At 36.1% G+C, this 24,854-nt stretch overlaps 1 protein-coding gene across 1 annotated transcript; it reads right to left on the bottom strand.

Moving 5' to 3' along the window:
• Positions 1 to 1,428: 1,428 nt before the first annotated feature.
• LOC145663106 (uncharacterized) lies at positions 1,429 to 24,837 on the bottom strand. The gene is made up of 3 exons (XM_081729381.1): positions 24,684 to 24,837; positions 8,595 to 8,809; positions 1,429 to 2,751 (listed from the first exon to the last, which is right to left on the bottom strand). Exons 1-3 carry the CDS (start codon positions 24,696 to 24,698, stop codon positions 1,998 to 2,000), a joined length of 984 nt encoding a protein of 327 aa, XP_081585507.1. The 5' UTR covers positions 24,699 to 24,837; the 3' UTR covers positions 1,429 to 1,997.
• Positions 24,838 to 24,854: the final 17 nt, after the last annotated feature.

Here is a 24,854-nt window from a genome sequence, read left to right as displayed (position 1 = left end):
TGTACATATTCTAAATATATTTATGTAACATATATGAATACTTGTATCTTTGAGAGTTTAAAATACTCCCTGCAACAAAGGCCAGAAGAGTTTGCAGCTGGTAATTTTAGATTAAGAGCGTATTCAGCACATATTGCATTCCATCACTGTTTTGCTGTTTTCTGGAGTAGTCCGTGAGTTTTTTTTAAGTAGCTTTTATAGTGCTGCTGCTGCTATATATATATATATATATATATATATATATATATATATATATATATATATATATATATATATATATATATATATATATATATAGGAGAGAGTGGGGTAAAACCGTGACCCTAAGGCTTTAAGGCTTCCAGAAATCACCGTTTTAACCGCAAAGGAACAACATTTTGCAAAAATATGCACTACTTATCTATCAATGCAGTTACACTTTTAAAAACATGATTTAATTACTTTTGTAATTGTTGATATTGTTTATGTAAAAGAAATCATTTTGCCCGGTTTTGCCCCACTAGTAAATCATGGACCCATCGACCGAACGTGTAGTGCTTCCCAAGTTGATGGAGGTGCTGCCGAATGATTTCTTCACTGACACTGAATTGTACTTCCAGTTCATCACATGTCTGGTCACTGTTCGCCTCAATTGCTGTCTGTGATGCGTCTTCGAGTGTTTCGTCACCGTCCTTAAACCTGTTAAACCACCGCTGCACTGTCCGTGTAGTCAGAACACCCTTACCATAGGTCTGACATAATTTCTGCCACGCTGCAGCGGCGTTTGACCCCAATTTGAACTCGTACGTCATACACGCCTTTATAACGTTCTGTGGAAGTCCCATGTTCACTCTGTCTTTAAGCAAGTTCACGGTGTAACTGAACTGCCACAACCAGGTATTATGTTGGATATACACACACAAACAACTTGCCTTTGTCTTATCTCCATTCGCATTCAACTCAAGATGTAAGGTCCAATGGAACACATAGCTCCACAAAAAGCGACAGAACTTTCTTGATTACCTTATAGTAAGTTGGCAGCACTGAACGTTACACGATTTTTTATTTGTTGTCTTTGTGGTTTGTAGTCACGCACCGCCGAATAGCGCATGACTGTCATTGTTTCCTGTACGCGTAGGAATGGAATGCTTCATAGCGAAACTGTGTTTTTATAGTGAAAACCTATTACAAATGTGGTGACTCTTGAGCAGAGACTGTTCTTAAACTCAGGTGACGGTCGATGACTATTAACCACAAAAACAACAGATGAAAATCGTGTAGCGTTCAATGCTGCCAACTTACCAGAATATAAATGGCGGGCAGTTCAAAAGTTGGTTCTTTGTGGGATACCCGACACATTTTTGAATATCACCCTTTCAAATCCGATGAGTAATTTATATCGACCCTTCATAAAAGGTAAGTTTAATTTAAAAAATAATACGAAAAACATATAAAAAGATATATATTTATTGTATTTATCAGCATCGCAATAAATACAGAAAACAAGTACAAAACCTCTCCTTTACATAAGGAGAGAATATTCACAGAAGTATTAATGAACTTTGTTACTTCACTGGTTTTTCAATTTCTTAATTCCAATAAGGAAGTATATGCATAGAATATGCCTCTTACCGTATTTCTAAAGGAGTGTTGCAGAAGCACCTACAGAGCTTTAAATTCTTATGAAATATTGGCACAAGAATTTGTCATCTTTGAACACACTAGCCTTAAATTTAAAAGAAAATTAAATTTTGATAAAAGGTATTTACAAATTTACATTACTTTACTTTTTAGTGGGACTAACTTTATAAGATCATTATTGTGAATGAAGGCATATCTACTGGTAATAACTTATATTACCACATTTTTGTTTGTCCCGTATTCTTATTTACCTTAGAACTTTATTATGTTATGAAGTTAAGTTTACTCGTTTGGCTTAACATGATATAGAGGTAAATGTGTTTCAACATATTTGTATGAAATGATAGAAATGATTGTTAATACAATTTTAATTCAATTTAATAATAACCAAAAGAGATATCGTGTAATGTAGTTACTCCACTAGTCTGAGGCAAGGCATAGTCTTTCGCCAATTGGTCCAAAATTCCTCCCGCAACAGCAGGTCGAGGTTGAAATTGTGCGGGTGCGGGTTGTTGGTACTGGGAGCGCTCAGGCTGTGGGAAAGCCCTTGCGGAAGGCCCAGCTCGAGGAGCGTGTTGCATCAATTCAATTGGGCTTGGGACGGGTCTGTTCGCTCGTGGTCTCTGGGCGTATACAACTCCACCTTGAGGTCCTGCGGGGGCAGCGCCAGCGATTGCAGGTCTCTGAGGAAGAGGACCACGAGCAGGTGAAGCTTGTGGTCGTCTGAAGGCTTGAGGAGCGGGTCTTGGTGCTGGGACTGGTTCCTGGTGGAAAGTGGTCTGGACATCATAAGATTCTTGTTGGAAGGCTGCTGGTTGAGGTCTTGGGCGGGCTCTCAACTGAGGCTGAGGTTGAGGTCGTGGTCTAACGGGAGCTCTGGACTGAAAAATAACATCCTCTTCTTCTTCAGTGGCGGTTTCATCAACAAGAGTTGGAGGAGCAACAGTGATACCTTCACCAGCTGGTTGGAATCCAAACTTATCAGCTCCATATTCTACCACTCGGACCTTTCCAGTGTCATCAACGAATCCGTACTTGCCTTTGACGTCACCAGTTGGGAATTTGGTTTCGATCTTGAATGTTCCATCGGCAGCTTCGTAGCCGTAAGTGTAAGAACCATCCTCGTTGTGCCTAAAACACAAACAAAAAATCTATTAAATCTCATAAAGGTAAGAAATTATGTTTTTTAGGTAATTATATCAAATATAAATAAAATACAACTACTTTATCAGGAAAAGTAAAGTGATAAAAAAACTATCTGTGTGTGAAATTATCACACAAAAAATTGTGAACACTTGTGTAACCGTTTGGAGACACTCAAAGATGGTTAAAACAGACGTTTTCAATTTTTGGTGTGATGGTAAACCAAAGATGTAGTTGAAAATATAAGATAGTATACGACAAGGGTACCGTATATCTACTACAGTGCTTTTATAGTTCAGCGTATATTATTTTATATCTGGAATGTAATGTAAGATATAAGGGTAGGCATATGTTATGGTTTTGAAAACGTTCGAGCGTATGCCTACGAATAATTCTAGCAATATATCATTGCTTCAAACCATTTACTGTCTTTATCACTTTAAGTTGGTGATCAAATTTTAGTTATCTAAAATAATTTGTCACCAAAATATACACTGAGTTCCAATGGAAAAGTACGATTATCCTTCAGGAAATGTTCAAATTTCCATTGTTGTCATTTCAAGTACTTGGTATATAATTTATTATTATTATTATTCCAAATGTCTAACAGAAAGTATCGAAGCTACTAGTGTTTCAGGACATTTTCAAGGAGAGAGATTTGTTGGTTTGGTTGCTGTTTAGAGTACCTTATTGCACATAGGCTATATGAGACACGGACTTGGAGCTTATGGTAGAATCCAAATCACTGTAATGTGTTCACTGCTTCCCCACCAGAAATTGAAAACCGGTACGCAGTACATGAAACTCAGATGCTAGTCTGAGAGTTAGTGTATGATGAAGATAATGTTAAATTGTCGAAAGTGTTACACTGCATTTTAGTTTTAATAAATGTGTATATTCTGGTCAGAAGTGATAATTATAGGTATTCCTTTAGTGAGTTCCAAAGTCGTGATGGATAGACTTACAAATAATGAATATTCAAAAATGTTTTCGAGGGAGACACGGGTTCGATTCCCGGCGGGAGTTCATGTGGTTCGGATTCCACGTTGGGCTGTAAGTCCACGTCTCATACGGTCTCGCTGTTGAAAGATACGCTAAACTCAAAATGAAATCAAATCGACATATTTCCTTTTCTCTTGATGAAGTTTTGTAACGAATAACAAGTTTGCTCGTATTATTGCAACTTCAGTAGCATACACTTTAATGCTACAAGATGATGCATAAATTTATTTGTGAGATGAAGCATAAATTTATGGTATCAACATACTAGTATTTTGTAATGCTGTAATTCAACGCCTATTTTGGTTCTTTCATATTAACTGCACACATATGTTAATACATATAAATATTAACTCAAGATTAGTGCTGTTTCCAAACGTTTACAACCTACGGAAGAAAACCCAAAGTTTACAGGCAAAATAAGCTATTCAATTCAGCAATTATTTATTCGACATACTGTCAACTACATATTTCTCGCTTTCACTATTTAATTCAGTATGGTAATGTCTGTAACATGCAATCAACTGATATTAATTTGTTACATTCTGTAATGTCGGTTAATAATAATACTCGGCAAGAAATACTCTTCACCTATTCTCACTCAAAAGAGATACTTTTAATTTTGTACACTCAAAATGTTAAAACAAAAATCCTAATACCTAATGCCAGAGTCATTCCGTATTTGAAACCACTCTGTTGTACAGTACCTTACAGTAATGTAAGTTATCGCTGTATTGTGTTGAAACTAAAATAAAAATCATTAATAGACTATTTGCATTATTTTAAAAATCAAATTATTTTAAATCTTAATTAGATTACAAATTCAGCTTTACAAAACTTTTAATCATGTATGTACATTTTCAGACAAGCATTTATAAATGTATCAGTATATTTACCTCGTCATTGTATAAATTAGCCAATAAATAAAAAAAACTAGTGTCTTTTACCATTATGGCACATTCCTTTAAATTGCATGAACCTTCTAATTATATGATCTACAGCAATAAAGATCTTTCTCAAAAAAATTAAAAAATAATCATAGAGAATCTATTAAATGTAAAACAACAAACAAAAAGACAGACAAACTCAATTTAAAAAAATTATTAACTCTAGGCCTACCTAGACTCTAAGGCGCAAAAATTCGACGCCACAAATACTACAGGCCATAAAGAATCCAAACCACCATGCAATAATTAACATTGAACCACTTTACAATTCCATTCATCGCCTCTGACTTTAAAATAAATTCCAAACGTCAATTCCATTTAATTTCTACAAATTCCAACCATAAAATGTAAAAGTATTTTTAAAAATCCATCCTTTATCCTTCACAATTGGAGCCTGAACAAAAACTAAAATGACAAAAACAACCCCTCATTTTTAACCTTTCAGTTAAATACCTTCTTCTCACCCTCTTTTACCTTCTACCTAAACTAATACCTATTTGTCAAATTATACTAGTTAAACTTTATTTATCCCTTTAAAACATAACTTTATATTATATCAATTACATATATATTATCAATTCTCATCCTCATTTGAATTTCATTTATTTAAAAATTTATAATAACTTATTGTCAAATCATAATTTAATATCTAAGCTAATAAACTTAATGGTCTGCACCGCCACACTATTTTTCATCCCGCATTTAATAATCCTACCTTCGCATGCAAGTTATAATGATAGACCACAATGAAATTTAGTATTTTCGAAAAAAAAGAAAACCATGATTTTAGAGTACTAATTAATATCAGCACATTATTATTAATTACTAGCTGAATATGTCCATTCTTCGCATGGGGGATGTATTTGGAAGTCAACGCCTGTGGGAGTATTACAATTCATCTCAGCGACCGTGAAAACTATGGGTTTGACACTAATATCGGTCATTTTGGATTATTTTTACATGTTTCGGTATTTCACCCCCCTCCCGGTGACCCCCAGCCCGCAGCCGAATTGGGTAAATTTGGAACCTAATGCGATCGGAGTTTCACCATTGATCTCAGCGACCGCGAAAACGATGAATTCGACACTAGTATCAGTCATTTTCTACTTACTACTTTTACATGTCCCGGTAAACGCCCCCCTGAGAATCCCTGGTTCGAATTTTGACAAAAGCGCTTCGTCTTGATCTAGGGCCTGGACAAAGGTATCCGTGACCAAAATTTGGTAAATCTTGGTCAACTTGTCTGGTCCCCAGGCCTATCCCGGTAAACGCCCCCCGAGACCCCCCTGGTTCGAAATTTAAAAAAAAGGCTTCATCTTGATCTGGGGCCTAGACCAAAGTACCCGTGACCAAATTTTGGTAACCTTCGGTCCACTTGTCTGGTCCCCAGCCCGCACACAGACAAACACACAAACAAACTCTTTATTTTATTTATATTAGATTAGATTAGATCCCTTGAAGTCTTCAGCTAATCTACAAATTAAACGTTAAAGGTATTCAGGTAGGAGACAGTGGGGCTACATACAAACAAAATGTGTGAATTCTCTATTCTCTTAAATGTTTTGAGGCTTGCATATTACCGCTACGGACAGACCGAAGCCTTTTGCTTCTATAGTAAAGGATTAGTAAATCATAATAATTCTCCCAATGTTTTATTTTTAGGAAGATGACATTTACTTTTAACGTTTCGCTAAATTACCAAATAATTAGCGTAATAATCTGAGTTTCTATCACAATGTCCTGACGTCGAATCTCAGCTTCATAGCATACCTTAGAATATGAGAGCGATATATTTCTGACATGACGTAATCAAATGAGATTAGAAAAATTAATTTGAAAGTTAATCTATTTATTCTCTTATGCGAGGTTCTTGTTGGGGTCCCCGGTTCTATCCCAGCTCTCGTCAAGTGGGTTTTGTAAGTGGACAAACACCGTCTGCGTGAGTTTTCTCGACATTCTCTCATTACCTATTACTTTTTTCTTTTTTGAGTTTTACGTTCCACAATTATGCTGGCTAGGCTAAAGGAGCCTGTGATGATGAGAAATGAAGAAAATGGTAGAATGAAGAAAGTGGGAGGAAACGGGAGAACCCCGAGAAAACTCGCTCTCACAGTGTTTGTCCACCATGAGGTCCACTTGGCGCGAGCTAGGATTGAAACAAGGACCCGATGCATCATAGGTGAACACTTTACCACTGAGTCACTGCCGGCGCTCCTTCTGCTTTCGTCATTTCATCATTATCACCTGTCAATTTCATTGTCGCCGTCTCCCCTCCTCTCGGAGCATAATGGAATGTTAAACTAAATGTTGTAGTGTGTAACGTAATAGCCCCAACAAATGGAAGAATGTTTTATTTTCATAAAATTAATCTTGTATGAGCACGACTAATTTGCATCAGTTTACCTCTGTAAGTCGAATTTCTTTTGATGTGACCTCGATAACTCGAAGCCATAGTTCTATGGTTTTACGTTTTTCTCATTGTTACTAGTTCTGTCATTGTTGCTAATATGTACTGTAATTGTGTTTTAGTCATGCCTAGTACTTTTACTACTAGTCATCTTACTTTTACTTAGTAGCTACTAGTCATCTTACGAGTGATCTTTACTAGTCATCTTATTTAATTTAAAGAATTTTCGAAACTTCGAATTTTAAGGGTTGAATGACTAAAACTTCCAGTTATAGAGGATATATAGTCACTTTTCATGAGCAACGATATCTCGAATTTTTGTTGTAGCCACCTTAATAGCTCGAACTTTGATTACTTGATAACTCGAATAGTTATGTATTTCCTTTTGCTTCGAGTTATCGAGGTCCCACTGTATTATACTATAATCTATTTACTGTAGTTAATAAGGATATGTGCGCATGTAATTGTCATTTTATATGATATACATGTGCACGCGTTCATCAAACTGTGTATTTGTGACTGCACTTGTGTTCTGCACTCCCAATAGAATCGGTGTAATTCCTAAATTGGGAAAATCCTGCTGGCGTCACTCACATTCTGTTGTGTGCATATCTGATAGAATATTCGAAATTATCATAATTTGGTTGGGAATGTCATCAAAAATTAAATTATATCTACGAAGGTGGACCAGAAACTAAGGTTACAAGACCTATATTTTCTGGGAGTGCGATAAATTTTAATAAATGGAGTTCGCGACTGTGCAGAGTTTCAGTCACCAGTCTCCTATGGTGCCAGTTGTAGATAAACACAAATGACGACTCTTTTGGAAAACTTGTCTCGCGGAGAAGTCCGCTGAATTATTCGATTTTTCTGCGCGTTCACGCAGAATCACGTTCAGCTGGTAGAGTTTACGGAGAGACTGTAATGTCTCCTCAGCAGGTCGCAGAATGGTGTCGAAAGTTTGCAGCTGGTAGAGAAAAACGTCACCGACGAGGGGCGCAGTGGCCAACCAAGCACGATATCAACAAATTTAAAACACAGCTGTCCATCGGCCACCCTCTCTACAGCTCAGGCCTAGCTCCAAGTGACTTTCACCTGTTCCCGCACTTGAAGGAACACCTAAGAGACTATCGCTTCACTTCAGATGAGGAGGTAAAATATTTCGTGACGACGTGGCTGCACATGCAAAGACAGGACTTTTATTAGGAGGGAATCCTCAAACTCATCCCACGATCTGACTAGTGTTTCAACAGATATGAATACTATGTCGAAAAATAACCCAATATAAATAACACATGCTTTACTGCAGGCTTTGTAATCTTACTTTCCGATCAACCCTCGTATTTTTGTTATTTTGTCCATCGTTCTTTTTTAAAAAAATAAAAATAAACACTACCACCACCACTATTATATTATTATTATTATTATTATTATTATTATTATTATTATTATTATTATTATTATTATCGAGTTCTCACCTGTTGATCTGTTTAAGAATGGGAACTGGCGTTGGTCTGACGGGAGCTGCTGATCCTCGAGAAGCGAAACCACCAGTAGATGGCCTGGCTGCAGGAGGTCTTGACTGTACCCTCGGAGGGGGTGCGGGGGCCGGCTCTTGGTAATCATAGTCTTCTACATAGTTGTTTCCATACTGTTGAGCAAAGGAACTTGCTACCAGAGCAAGCATACATAACTGTGAACGAGAAATGTAAAAATAAATAAAATTAAAAATAGTATTAATGAGATTAAGTTAGTGGATAACGTTCTTGCTTCCCAATTCAGAAATATTGGATTTAAATCAGGTAGCATGAATTCTAATTAAAATTTCATTTTTTAAAAATATAATTACCATCAAAAGAGTGTTAGTATTGTGCCTTTAAATATAGGTGTAGCCAACTATACTATCATAATTTCTCCAAAATTGTTGCTAACGATTTTATATTTGAGGAATGGCCTTTGGGGTTTTATCTGGAAATTTATTAAATAGTTAGATATCGAAATAATACAGGGTGTACGGAATGGGACTGACGGTTTTTAAAAGTAAATAGTTTTAATATGGTCAGAGATACAGAAGGAAAAAAAAAACGTTCATATTGAAGGAAAACTCGAAAAAAACTTTTGTTCAGCAAATTTTCATACTTGAACAACTACCGGTAATGGCGCTAGTATCGCCGATAAACAGAAATGGCATCTACAGTCGAAAAGGCGCAATCCGTGTGGTGGTTTGCAGAAACAAAAAGCATTGTTCAACGTAACTTTCGACGTGTTTATCACAAGGATCCTCCATCACACAACAGTATCCAGTCGTGGAAGGACCAATTCTTATCAACGGGGTGTGTAGTGAAACAACACAGCGGTGGCAAATCGCGTGTGTCAGAAGAAAATGTGGAAGGTATAAGAGAGTGTTTCTCAATTAGCCCGAGGAAGTCAATTCGCTCAGCGAGCACACAATTGGCAATTCCAAAATCAACAGTGCACGATGTGGTACACAAACGGTTACGTTTGTGCCCGTATAAGGTGCAATTGTTGCAAGAAATTAAGCCCAATGATAAGCCACAGAGAGCAGCATTTGCAACTGAAATTCCGGACAGGATTGATTATGACCATAATTTCCTATTGAACGTTGTTATCTCTGAAGAGGTAACTTTTCACTTGTCTGGCTGTGTTAAGAGACACAATGTTAAGAGATATGGAGATCTGAGAATCCTCATGCGTACATAGAACATTCTAGAGACAATCTTAATTAAATGTTTGGTGTGCTTTAACGCATAATGTAGTTACAGGCCCATTCTTTTTCATAGAGAAAACCATAAAAGGAAATGTGTTCTTAGACATGCTTCAACACTTTGCTTTTCTCCAGTTACAACATTTGCAACCTCAAGTGATATTCCAATTGGATGGTGCCCCGCCACATTGGAGTCTACAAGTGAGGAAGTACCTTGATACTGAATTTCCCGGCCATTGGATAGACCGTGATGGGTCAATTAGGGGCCTCCACGCTCTCCTGATGTTACCCCCCCTGGACTTCTTTCTGTGGAGGTATGTGAAAGACCTTGTGTATTCTGGTGAAAAGGTGCGTAACCTTGATGAACTAAAGAACCGTATTAGGAATGCGATTGCTTCAGTAACAGCTCAGATGTTACAGAATACGTGAAGAGAGATTGAGTTCAGGCTAGTTATTGTAAAAGTTACAAATAGAGCTCACGTGGAGTTACATTGAGTTAGAATGACTTGTAAGTAAAACCAAATAAACTTTATGAGTTCTCCTTTAAAATGCATGTTTTTTCTTCTGTGTACCTGACCATATTAAAACTATACACTTTTAAAAACCGTCAGTCCCATTCCGGACACCCTGTATTGTTAGAAATATATAGTAAAGTTTACAAAACATAATAGAAATAATGTGCGTGCTGTATTGCATCATTATATTGGATCACAACTATAACTCTGTCGGTAGAGCAGGATGGCTTAGTGGTAGAGTGCTTACCTCTGGGGCCTGGGGTCCCTGATTCGATTCCCGACCAAGTAAGTTTGTGGTGGGCAACATTGTATCCACGGGTTTTCTCGGGGTACTCCCGTTTTCTCTCATTCCATCAATTCTTCCATTATCATTCACTTGCCTTAATCGTTGTCTCCCTTAGTCTAACGGATATAATCGTGGATCTCTGTAATATATAATGTTAAAGTGGAAGATTTCATTTCATTTCATAAAAACTCTGTCAATACTCAGAAGTTTTGGGAGGATGCACTTAAAAATTTCGCTTAAGTACTAACTGACCAAAATCCACTAAAACACACAATATCCAACAAAATTCAAACATGTCCACTAAATTGACATCAAATTTAAATTTTCGTTTCTAAATGTATTATTAATAGCTGTATAGATTGGTTGAGATGGAATTTAACATTCATTTCATTATTAAACCTATTTGAGACATATCAACCTTTACAGCTTAACGCAGAACCCGAACCACATGAAATCCCACCGGGAATCGAACTACAAACATATTTCTTCAAGTGCTATAGGGGGGTCTACTTGTACTGTTGACAAGTAGTAGCCATGTAATAATGTTAATAACCTGAACTTACTGAGTAGATGGATCAACAATGAGAATAAAGTGCATCAGCAAAAAGGGGGGGAAAATCTAGGAATTCACAAAAACTGATTGATACAGTTCTAGAAGTAGAAATAATTGCCGAGACCATCTTTGAGAATTCTGAGAGAAGCTGTCAGAAACTATTTCCTGGATCTCTTCGAATGTACTTTTCTTATTTCTTTACGAATAAGTAATTTGTGCAACAGAGTATTCAAAACAGACATTAGATCTACTAAAAAGTAGGGGCGGATCCAGGGGAGCGATCGGGGCAATTGCCCCCCCTCCAGAGGAGGAAACTTTCTTATTTTATATATATAAATAAAACCCATCCCAAAGTTTGGAGCCCTTAAAACTAGCAGTATGACAACTCATGCCCCCCCCCCCAGAAGTCGGTCCTGGATCCGTCCCTGCTAAAAAGCATAATAGTTGTTCTTACAGTCTGAATGCAGTGTAGATGCACTAAATGGTTGTGGAGAAATTATTGGTGTTTAGTTTGATTTGATTTATAATTTAGCGTCCCGTTCAGCATCGAGGCTATATGAGACATAAACTTACAGCTTAACGTTGGATCCGAATCACACGAGTTCCAACAGTGAACAAGGCTGTTCATTCCGTTTCACAGATAAAAGTCGAAAAAATAACACAAGTAAAACAAAGCTTATTGAAAAGTGATAGTTCCTTAAGGCATATACGAGCTGGTTAAATTGTTTCTGAAAAATTTCCGCATTTTTCTAGAGTGACTGCTACACAAAACAAGTCTGATCAATTGTGTTTATCCATTATTATTTGATTTACCTTCACATAACAAAAAGATTACTAGTTTCTACATGGTTCTTTTTGCATTATGCATTTTTCTTGACTTGCGGGTCTGCTTAAGAGAGTGTCTGGTAGTATACTCTTTTATATAGGAGTAGTTGTTAAGAGCTCGCATGCAAGCAATAAAATGATTAAATGTCTTTGTTCCACCCTCCACCCCCTTTATGGCATTGAAGGTCGTCCTAGAATCAGGATTTCAAGGTAATATGCACGTACGCAGTAAATGGAATATGGACGGTAGTGAACTCTACGTGTCAAGTGTATTTTAGACAAGTAAGAGAATTTGAGTCAACCTTGGGAACGCGTGACCTTAACATGCACCGACATGCATTTGCTGTAATTCACTGAGAACATATATATATATATTTTGAATGAAAATATGAAGACTTGTGATATATTCAAACAAATAATGATCATTTAATATATGGTAAAATACAAATAGTTGGTTGGTGGGTGGGTGGAGATAAATAGAAGAGTCCAGAGCCAGCCCGTAGTCTGAGTTCAAACAAAACATTCTTCACTTCAAACCTGAGATTCTACTACTGTGCAACCTGAATCTAATAGTATTTCATTAATATTAATCAGGCTTAATTCTATAAGGAAATATATATATTGCTTCGAAATATGCATGAATATGTCTACGTTTTTTTTTTTTTTTTCAAGCCATATCCGAAATAAACGCTTAAAAGTTTGAATTAAAAATCTACATAATCTCTAGTCGTAAGAAAAAGTGAAAGAACCCCATGTGAATGCGCCATAGTGCATCAAAATAGATTTTCTTTTTACAAGCGTTATCGGGTTGTGTGATTTTATTATAACATTACGTATTGTCGTAATTGAAATATAAGATAGTGTTTGACTATTGACAAGAAAAATGTAAATTGATCGCAGAGAAATTATTATGTGATAGCTTGAAAAAGTGAATATTAATCGACTTAGCACTTTTCTTTCTTAACCTCAATCAAGATTTAACATACTCAAATACAACCATTGGTCTCACTCAATTTACATAACTTAATTATAATATAGATAATTGTATCCTAAAAAGTGATCCCCGAAAGTAATTCAGTACTTAGATGAAAAGTACTTTGCTAATTTATTGTGTACTGGAAGAGATGCAAATGTGTGTTTTATTATGTTCTTTTATATCTGTTAGAACTAACTGTTTCCCGAAGCTTACAGCCAATTGAACAGCTATGTCTGTCATTTTTTTAATTTTGAAATAATTAAATTGAAAGTCAAATTTTTAATTTACAATTAAATATGAATGAAATCTCGTGCATGCTAGCGCCATCTATTAGTACAAGATAGGCAGAAAGCATAGATAGAGACGCCTATTAGGGAGACTCTGAACTATTAGGAATTTTACAGGTGTATTATAATAAAGATCATGTATCCTTAAATGGTAAAAAAGCTCTATAATAAATTATTTTATTTTATTACACTCTAATTGCAATTATTGAATTTGTAATGCTATGTATAGATTTCAGTAAGATCTGAATAGACTTAACCAGGGGTAAAAGTGGATCTGAAAAGGTAGGCGGACGGTAGGTAGAGACATGATGTTACGCCGTCCTCCTGGTTATCTTTGCCCATTGTAATTTCTTAGGCACTAAGGAGCCGTGCATTTTTTGGGGAGGAGGGAGAACGGCACCCCAAGGGCGCCGATTTCTCTGTAAGTTTGGGGGGAGCCATTCAGATGCAGAACTTATATATATATGAGGATTTTAAGACAAATTGCGTTCGAATTAAGCCAAATATTGTATATTCACAAATACAATAGGGGGGCCCACATGAGATTTGGGGAGCCCCCCCGCCAAACAGGATCGGCGCCCTTGGGCGTCCTCCCGCGTTCCACCGCACTTTTATCCCTGGACTTAAGTTAATTTCTAAGCTTAAATCTATGAAAGTACATATTTGAAACAGGGACTCTATTCGGGGAAGACAGGGAGCAATTGCCACCCCTCTCGAGTGTGAAAAGAAAATAATTTTTAATAAAGTGTATACTAATACACTAATAAAAGAACTCTTATGTTGGTTGACAAACTTGCTCCTCTTAGGCAAAACCTGAAATTATACTACTGATGAGAAAATAAAACATATATTAGATATAGACAACTATTTCTCTGGTAAACACATTTCTATTTTAATATTTTTGAAACTTACTATATTGAAATAGATACATAGCCAGATGCATAAATGCATGTTGAGTTAAGAGTATCTTGAAATATTTTAGTTTAACGTCCCACGATTATGCCCTTTTAGGCTAAGGGAGACGGATGATTAAGGCAAGTGGGTGATGGTGGAAGAATTATTAATATTGTATATATATATATATATATATATATATATATATATATATATATATATATATATATATATATATATATATATATATATTAACATCATACATATAGAATTCCCTCGTGGCTTACGGCTAGCATACGAGCCTTGTGTTCGATTCCTGGTGGGAATTCATGAGTTACGGTTCCCATGCTAAATGGGTCCCCTTCGCATATAGCCTCGAAGCTGGAAAGGACACTAAAATTTGCAGCAAACCAATAATTGGCTTGTTTACACTTTATTTTCAGCACATAGATTGCTGTTTCTGTGAAATTCGAAACATATCCACTTTCACATTAAAAACACAAATGAATTTAGCGTGGAATGCGCAACAATAAATAAGCTAATCCACTTTGTTAGACGTACTGAATATTTGTACTAATTACAGGTTTCTCTGAGACCTATCAGCAGATAGTTTAGCATGCTAAGCTTTTGTGCCTACTTACGTAGATTATGAAAGCCTTTGCACTTAATAAATATTTAAAAACTCGCTGTGAGCAACGGCTGGGATGGAATAATACATATACTGTTTGACAGAAAAAGAAAAAACCTTCACTTGACGTTTCATCAGAGCATTTTCGTCTTAAAACTAGCAGCACGTGAAACAAATCTAACATACAGAGAAGAAAGAATGTCAGGAATTCATTATTATCCTGCTGGAAAGGAAAAGTTAAACTGGAAAGTTCTTTAAAAAAAAAAAAGAAAGAAAAAAGAAAACTAACCATATGATCTACTTTCAATGATATACATATATATTATGCTAATAGACACACAGTTACCCACATTCAGATATGAACAGCAGCTTCACATGGGTATGGTCTGGGTAATTTATGCGGAAGCGTGAGAATGTTTTTTTTTTTTTTTAATTTAATCTATGCGAGGTGTGGTGAGGTAACTCAGTAAATATACACTCACCATAATGACCATTATTATGTAAACTTTAAAAAAATCAGGTTCTGAAACGCACTGTAGTAATTGGGTTTGTTTGATCACCTGTGCTAACAAAAAATGTTATTATTATATCAAGAAAATAAAAGAGCATGCCGTGTGTACACTATTCTCTAAATCTAGACTTTCTTTCGGAATTTCTATTATATAATACAGTCCACTAAGGATATCCATATAATAAACAAACAGTGGGAGGCTTAACAGTGGTATTGGCAAAAATCCTTGACCTGAATTGAGCCTACGCTCATCTTTAATAGGGTAAGTATGTGCTGATTCAAGGGTGAACTGCAACATGACCATACGCACGCTATCTTCACACTAAATATGTGCTATGTGACATGCAAAAGTCAAATGAGCGCTTGTAGTAAATATGTATTATTAACCTCATCATATTCTCCTATTCTCCTATTATTGAGAGGTCACCTGGCATTAGCTGAGTGGCTTCCATGTTGTATGGCCCTCTTCGTCTTGAATTAGTGATGGTCGCGGTGGCTCAGTGGTAGAGCGTTCACTTCTGGTGCATGCGGTCCTTAATTCCATCCCAGCTCGGGCCAAGTGAACTTTATGATTGACAAATACTGTGTGCGTGGGTTTTCTCGGGGTTACCCCGTTTCCTCCCACTTTCTTCACTCCACTATTTCCTTCATTCTCATCATCACCGCCTCCTTTATTAGCCGGCATAATAGTGGGACGTAAAACTCCAAAGATTTCATTTCATTTCATTTTTTGAATTAGTGTTCTCCACGAAACGAAAAATAAAGTTTTGACGTCTCAAAATATTTTTTTTGGAGAAGCATCGTCTCATCTTGTTTCTCGAAGAATTCTTTCTTGTCTTGACTCGATTGTCGGCAAGATTTTCTCGTCCCGTATTGTTAATTTATGTATATACAAATTTTATGCCCTGGTTTTTTTTTTTTTTTCTTAATTTCATTTAGAAGTTACTAAAATCCTCTTGCGTTTCAATAAGGCTACGAAGGATGTGATATATCAGCATTTAAAACCATGTTTATTATTGGAGTAGAATTGTGTAATGACTTGCGTATATTTAAACGTTCATAAATGCTCTACATTGTATTCGTATAATAACTATACCTATATCAGTTTAAGGGGGCAGACGACTAAATATTTTTGAAAAACTAATAATTTTTCTTTTGTTCGTTTTTCGTAAATGGAAAGAGGTAATAAAATGTAACTTACCACAATAATAGATAATGTTATTCTACACCCGAAAATACGAATCGGGTAATTTTCAGTGTTGCCATCCATAGAAATTACAGTGTGACCAGAATTTGAATTACTCAAAACTCTTTGGTAAAGGCAGCGACTAGAAAAATGAACTCAACCGAAATTGATGATTTATCATGCTGTCTATGTTCCTTGTTTACTACTTTTTAAATAATGTTTCTATTTATTTTGTAATAATTTATGTAAGGTTTATAAAATAAATAGAAATATTATTTAAAAAGTAGTAAACAAGGAACATAGACAGCATGATAAGTCGTCAATTACCGTTGAGTTCATTTTTCTAGTCGCTGCCTTAACCTAGATTTTTGAGTAATTCAAATTCTGGTCACACTGTAATTTCTATGGATGGCAACACTGAAAAATCTTCCGATTCGTATTTTCGGGTGTAGAATAACGTTGTCTATTATTGAGGTAAGTTACATTTTATTACCTCTTTCCACTTACGAAAAACGGGCAAAAGAAAAAATGTTAGTCTTTCAAAAATATTTAGTAGTCTACACCCTTAAAGTTGTCTTTCTATGAATCATGTAACATTAAAAAACGATTGAGATAAAAGACTTCGGTGTCAAAGTTGTCGTCTCGTCTCGGATTTGAGACGAGAAGTTTCTCGTCTCGAATACAACACACATCTATCAATCGGAGACCCTACTCTAGTGGTTAGAGTTGGACTTATGTCCCGGGTCCAATTCCCGGGGTCTAGCCAGAGTAGTGAGGTAAACTGGGGAGTCATATGAATAATAGTATAGACTAGATCTAGAAAGCTCCTGATATAGTTATTAGAGACAGTGCGACGCAGTGTTGACCTTGTCTTGGACGCTAGGTTGGATGTGGTTCAGCCGGTCGCTAACAGGTGGCGTTGGAGGTACCATTGAGGTCCTTTATGGTCTTGAGGAAGAGCCAAAAATCCGCGGGTGCTAAATCCGGTGAGTGGGGAGGCTGGGAGAGGAGGGGAATGTTCGTATCTGCGAGCAGTTTTGCCACCGTAGAAGACATCCGAACCAAAGTGACTGCTGAACGTTGGAACATATCAAAACAGGATTTTCAGCATTGTTTCCAGCAATGGTAGGAGACGTGGAACAAGTATGTGCGTTCTCAAGGAGCCTATTTAGAAGGCGATTAAATGAATATGTACCTATATTGTAGTAATGAATAATTACAACGAAATTCCGGGAACTTTTTGACTGCTTTTCGTATAAGGTCTATACCACTTTTGATATCTTTCAAAGCTACATTCTAATAATATTGTAAGATTAGTCTCACTAATGTCTTATATATTATTTCCTTTAGCTTGAGGTAGCGGTAGCTCAGTGGTGCCCTCCTCGCTGGTCTAGTGGCTAGCACGTGCGCCTTTGGTATACGCGGTCCTGGGTTCGATTCCCGGTGGGAGAGCCTTTGTGATTTTAACTGTCTTCGATGTTTCTGTGTTCGTGTCCCTGTCGTATTAGGTAATTGGAAAAAAGTCGAGTAAAGCAAGTAAAATTAAGTAATAAGTAGTTCAAGTAAGTTATTGAGACACGTTCGGCGAGTCAGTTAACTTTTTTTTTTTTAAAAAAAAAAAGTAGTAGTGCGTACACCTCTGGTGCCTGGGGTCCCTGGTTCGATCCCAGCTCGCTCCATGTGGGCTTTGTAGTGGACAAACACTATGTGTGTTTTTATTACCGTTTCCTGTCACTTTCTTCATTCCACTATTTCATTCATTTCTCATCATCACCGTCTTCTTTATCCTGCAGGGCATAATTGTGGGACGTAAAACGCGAAGATTTCATTTCATTTTTTCTTCCTTTTCAGTTTACTGGGATGTTCTTATTGTAAGAATCCCTGTCATATGGTTTCCAATAAATTTTATTACTATTATTATTATTATTATTATTATTATTATTATTATTATTATTATAGCCTTCCGATTGTTTTAACAGTGTTGAGTACGTACGGCATTGATGTATATGAGGAATTATTTTTCAGTGTTGCTTTTAATTCAACTGAGAGTTTATAAATGAAATGAAATCCTTGAGTTTTACGTCCCACGGTTATGCCGGTTAGGCTAAAGGAGACGGTGATTATGAGAAATGAATGAAAATGGTGGAATGAAGAAAGTGGGAGGAAACGGGAGAACCCCGAGAAAACCCACGCACACGGTGTTTGTCCACCACAAGGTTCACTTGGCAGGAGCTGGGTTTGAACCCGTGACCCCATGCACTAGAGGTGAACGCTCTACCGCTGAGCTAAATATGCAATTATACTTCAACTGACTATAATTCAAAGGGATAAAAACAAAAATAATGCAATATTTAAACTGTTAAATATACAATTATACTTCAATTTAATAATTCAAAGAAATAAAAACAAAGATAGTGCAATATTCAGCACTGTATAACATACAATCATACTTCAATTAAAATATTCAAGAGGAAAAAACAAAGATAGCGAAATATTCAGCATATTCAAATATATTATCATACTTCAATTGAAAAATTCATAGGGATAAAAACAAAGATGGCCGAATATTCAATTCTGTTAAATATGCAATCATACTTGCATTTAATAGCTATCTTTCGAGCAATGTATTATATTAATAATTATATAAAATAATCCATTACATTAAAAATCAGTCACTTACATCATAAGTATGTATTTATAAGTGAATAAGTATGTGCGTGTGTATTATATATGTTCTTAAATGACACACAGAAAAGCGTTGTTGGAGAAAGTACTTACTTGTTGATCGTGTTTTACTCTAACCTTCTCTCGACTCAGAATGATGCTGTTACTCATACGGACAAGCTATTAATCTCAATCTACACAAATCATTTGTTTATTTCTATGTAATTTTCCTTTCCAAAATATCATATTGCTACTTCCCTTAGGCATGGATACTTAGACACAAAGTTCCAGGAAGTTTAAGTAGCGATAGATACAAAGTAAAAGTATAGAAACCAATTGTGTTCTGTAGCTAAACATATCTTCCAGCAAAAGACAGCCAAATAATCTGAAACAAGCTTCGTTCTAACAACCATTATGTCATCAACCAATTACTATTGTTAATTATTTGTATAGTATACTTTATGTTTTGAAGTATTGGCTGTGAAGTCTTTTTTTTTTTTTTTTTTTTTTGTAGAGAATGAATGAACTCTTACATTTTCAAACGTTACGCAATTTCACAAGACATTCTTATTTCTTAGTGGTTCGGATAATATTTCGTATATAAATCTGTTTGCTGGTCAAGTGGCTAGCACGCTGGACTTTGATGCACGAGATCTCGGGTTCAATTCTCGATGGGATAGTATGCAATGAGCTACAGTCGTTCAGATCTGATTTTAAACTGTAGACACTGTTCTAAATAGCCCCGCTGCTGATGCAGGACGTAAATATCAATTAGTATTAAATACAGACTAAAAAAAAGAGATAATCACATTAAAGTTAAATGAAAACTTTTAGCTTGACGTGCCATTTTTATTTCATATAGGCTAAGGACGATGGATGGTTAATGAAATTGAATTATTGTAAAAAAAAAAAAAAATAGTGAGTGGAAAGAAAATGAGGAAGGAAAAGGAGAAAACCTGAGAAAACCCGTACACTCATTGTTGTCCACCTCAAACTCAATTGGTTTGTGTTTTAACTAGGGAACCCTCGCACTAGAAGTGAGTGTTTCACCATTAAACCACTAATGGCCATGGAGGCACCCATCAGGGGGGCACGGTGGGGCGCTCGCCCCCCCCTAGAGGAAATTGTGCTTCGGAAAATCGAAAACCCAATAGATATTTTAGAATAGTTACCGCAAAATTTGAGACTACATTTGAAATGTCGCTTATACTTGCCCCCCCCCCAACTTGGAAACCACAACATGGGTTCCCTTGACTATGGCCCCTAAGTAATTCCGTACATACCGAAGTAGTAAAGTGCTCCTGCTCTTCAGACGTGGCTCACACGTGGATCCTGGGTTTGATTCTCGTTACGCGTACTTAGCTAGGATACAAAACCCAGTAATTATTCGGATCCATCTGTGAACAATAAATCCCGTTTCATATAGCCATGGTACTGAAGAAAAGGGATGCTAAATTCCAATGAACCAAACCAAATGAAGCAGATGTAATTTTGAAGCAAGGAGTTTGCAAGCTTAATATTCTATATGCCAGAGTAATAAGAGAAATTTGATGCTGAAATTATGGAGAGACGGAAGGTGCAATATAGTGGCTCATAATAGCAAGATACCGGCTTCAAATCCAGATGCCTCCGAAATTGGCAGAATTTTTCAGGGCTGAACGAATACCGGGATCATACATTTAAATATAGGGTCTTACTAACATCCTTCCCCATTATCATTGTTGATTACAATAATTTGATATTCCATGGAATTAATTAATTAGAGCTATTGCTAGGAACAGGGTTCCAGGCCCGTATCCAGGGGGGTCTAGGGGGGCCCGGCCCCCCTAAATTTTCTCTAGCCCCCCCTAAAATTTTCACGGTAGGCTTGCAAATGAACTATAATACGATGATAAACTATAGTATGGTTGGATCGGGCCCCCCTTAACTTCAGCCGGGCCCCCCTACATTTTTGGGCTGGCTACCGGACTGCAGGGTTCAGTACTGTCCCATTAAAATTCCCGAGTAGGCTCTATACCCTTAATCCATGGACATTTTCAATGCCAAAGAAAACTTGATTATTGTGCGCGTCTTTGAAGTGGGAGGTCCGGGTTTGATTCCATGTAGGAGCTCATGTGAATCGGATCTCAAGTTAAGCTGTGAATACATGTCTTATCTAGTCTGGCTGCTGAAAGGGCTGCTAAATTCAAAATGAACCAACCAAAATACATGATTGATCTACTTACAGAGTAATGGTATCAGAAATGTATGTCTCCTTTATTCAGAGAAGTGTGATGAATTTAAATGGACAAGCAAAATACAGAAGGGGTTAGTTTAACAAATTTTGCTTTCCTTTCCTTTCCTTTCTCCAGATCTTGTAACTCCTTTCAAAAATTATTATTATTATTATTATTATTATTATTATTATTATTATTATTATTATTATTAACATTAATAATATTATTATTAATAATAATAATATTTAAAAGCATGGCATTTACTTTCGGAAGATTAATACCTGTATCAGAGGTTTAATTGATATGCGCACTTCTTCTTTACTTTAGCACTGAAAATTTTGGATTTAATGTTGAAACAGAATCCTCATCGGGAATTGAATCCCGGATCACGTCCCTAATACTACTCACTAGGATTTTAAAATTATCTTAAAAACGTACAAGTCCTTACACTTAATTTATGCTATCCGTACAGACACATAACGTACCACAGAAAGAAATATTCACGTGATTTTCAATTGAATTATTTATGCTTGACGATTGCTCAGCATGAAGTGAATCAGTTGATTGGTTGATCGGAGACCTTTTTATCTTCAGAACGTTTTGTCTGACACACTACATACATAACACGCTACACATATGAAGGGAAAGTATAAAATGCATTTATTCCGCTCAAAATCAGTAGCATAATTTCAAGTTTTGCTTCGGGAAAGGGCGGGAAATAGGTTTTCATATTTATCATTAGTATAGTATTGTATTATTGGTTAAAACAATAATACAATACTATACGTATTATACGTATTATCGAACTCATAGGGAAGTAAGTGCCCTCACTGTAGGCCCGTAGCCAGCCCAAAAATTTAGGGGGAGGCGGTAGAAGTTTTGGGGGCCCGACCCAATCATATTATACTTCATCACCATATTATAGTTCATTTGCAAACCTACCGTGAAATTTTATGGGGGCCAGCCAAAATTTAGGGGGGGGCGGCCCCCTCTTGCCCCCCGCGGATACGGGCCTGCCTCACTGAAGGCAAAAGTGACGCCACCGCATAAAATGTGTCAGTATCTTTACTAATAGTAAACCCAGTCATTTCTTGCTAACACTTGTAGTAATGGGAACTTAGTAATTTTTGCTATTCCTATTTAGCATGCCCGTATCCAGGGGGGTCTGGGGGGCCGGGCCCCCCTAAATTTTTACTGGCACCCTCTAAAATTTTCACGGCAGGCTTGGAAATGAACTATAATATGGGATGAACTAATATTTTTGGATCGGGCCCCCCCTAACTTCCACCGAGGTCCCCCCCCAACATTTTCGGGCTGGCTACGGGCCTGCTACTTAGTTAGAGGTATATTGAAAGTTTTCTCCTAGGGGGTGAGGACTTGATACAAAATACCTTAATTAATAATGTGCTTGTGCTGTGCAATTAAATTTGGCAAATTAAGTTAAAAATTTACACAGTCATCTCAGAGTCACATCACTGTTACTTCACAGATACTTCACAATAAAAATGCCAATTTTTAACTATACCATGCGTTAGCCCGGGCAATAACATAATCATTGAAAACCACTGAATACTTATTAAAATTTTCTACTAACAATTCGAGGATTTTTTTTATAAAAAAAAAAAAAAGATGGGCGGCGAAGGCTTTTGTACAATTAAATATGTAACCATAGTCACATGTCCCCATTGTGAAGTCAAGTATGCCATAATTAGTTCTTTTTTTAAAGTTACCTACAGAAATGATGTCTTTCTAACTAATACGTTAGGATAATCAAAGTTTGAATCTTTATTCTTGCTTATATTTCACATATGTTTCAGTTTTATTTGCACATGTTTGCTATTACTTTTACTGAACCTATAATGTGATATTTATACCAATCACTAATGTTGGCAAGCTAATTTAAACGTATTCTTGTACCATGAAGAAAGAGCATGCATTGGGTCCTTTCAAGGGCACTTATATTACGGAATAAAAGCTTATCCTCTTTATTCCTTTTCTAACTTTTTTAAAGTTAATTCTACTATCGGTTTTAGTTGCTTCTTAACTATAAATAGTCACCCTCAGCAAACTAGATGTCAACGTTAACCCCCTTTTATGGATATTCAACTTCTATAACCATTCTAATCTTCGTTACTTTATTAATTTGAAGCCGTGAAGAAACAAAATTAAGATAATATTTCAGTTTAAAGATATTTTCCATAACTAGAAGCTTTGTTTTGTTATAATTAAATATAAACTAATTATTTACTGAGCAAAATTATATATTTTCATTAAAATTCAACACGTGTTACAGTTTCGCCAACTAACTCTTTGGCTTCATCAGACATTATGTAATAGAATATGTGATGAAGATACTGTATCACATATTGTCTGATGAAGCCAAAGAGTTAGTTGGCAAAACTGTAACACGTGTTGAATTTTAATGAAAATATATAGTTTTGCTCAGCAAATAATTAGTTTATATTTAATTAAAGATATTGTTTAATTATATTTTGAAATGTATGGGTACAATTATGATAAAGAAATATATTTAAAGCAGTTAAACCGTAAAATAAAAAATAAAACGCGTCAAATTTCAGGTAATCTTTTCCCCGGTGTCTCCTCCTAGTAAGGCAATCGAAGTATGTGTTTGGTCTGTTTCCCGTTACTTGTAAGTTTCTTACAAAATTTTGGATGTATTATTTTAAAAGAATTCTATTCCTTATTGGAGCAAATACTAATTTTAAATTGGACGTTCCGATCCGGTATTGAGGATACATGATATATGGATGTATAGTTAAGCGTGGGATGCCAACCATGCAAACTCCCACGGGGAACCAAACTCGAAGTTTTACGCGGGAAATGAGGCAAAGCGAATCATTTAGCCAGAGATATGAGCAGACAAATATTGAAAGTTGCTGGGTATGCCCATTTCTTCCTAATTTCACAATTTTGTAATATATATATTTATATACCAAAAATAACGGAATTTTCAACTCAGTAAATTGTTTAGCGCATGCAAAAGCAACTAAAACACTTCAAAATAACTAGCTTACAATATGGTCGATTTTTTCTTTCAGGAAGTAAGAGTATGTATTTCTTGGTTTGAACCTTTAAAAATGAATCAAATAACAGCAATAAAAACAACTTTTCTTATTAAGCCGGTTTTCGGCACTCGTAACTGAATTGAAAATTTTTGCAGATTATTCTGCAAGAATAATATCTCCGACACTAATATTTGTATGTGAATTATAGTGTTATGCATTTGGTATGTATAATACAATTGGAAAATTTACCGCTTAGGGTTACGAAAAGTACGTACCGTTCTGAAGACCATACTGATTCTAAAGCACCCACTCTGTCACTAGCAAGAGGGCAACACACACTCGCTGTCCCGGTAACTACTACAAAACTAGGAGGACCTCCCCTCTCCACTTGTTTTATATACGATCACAAGATCGCACATTCAACCTTCTCTTCGAATTCAGAAGCT

This window comes from Thermobia domestica, chromosome 10 (assembly GCF_964235325.1).
Source record: "Thermobia domestica chromosome 10, izTheDome1.hap1.1, whole genome shotgun sequence".
In the NCBI taxonomy this organism is placed as follows: domain Eukaryota; kingdom Metazoa; phylum Arthropoda; class Insecta; order Zygentoma; family Lepismatidae; genus Thermobia; species Thermobia domestica.
The sequence above is the reverse complement of the archived record's forward strand: the minus strand, read 5'-3'. Positions and strand labels throughout refer to the sequence as shown.

What these genes read in the sequence shown, in the direction of transcription:
- LOC145663106 (XM_081729381.1), bottom strand. An exon ending in ATTCTTAAACAGATCAACAG is followed by an intron (nt 2,752 to 8,594) that starts GTGAGAACTCGA and finishes TTTGTGTTTTAG; the next exon opens with GCACAACGAGGATGGTTCTT.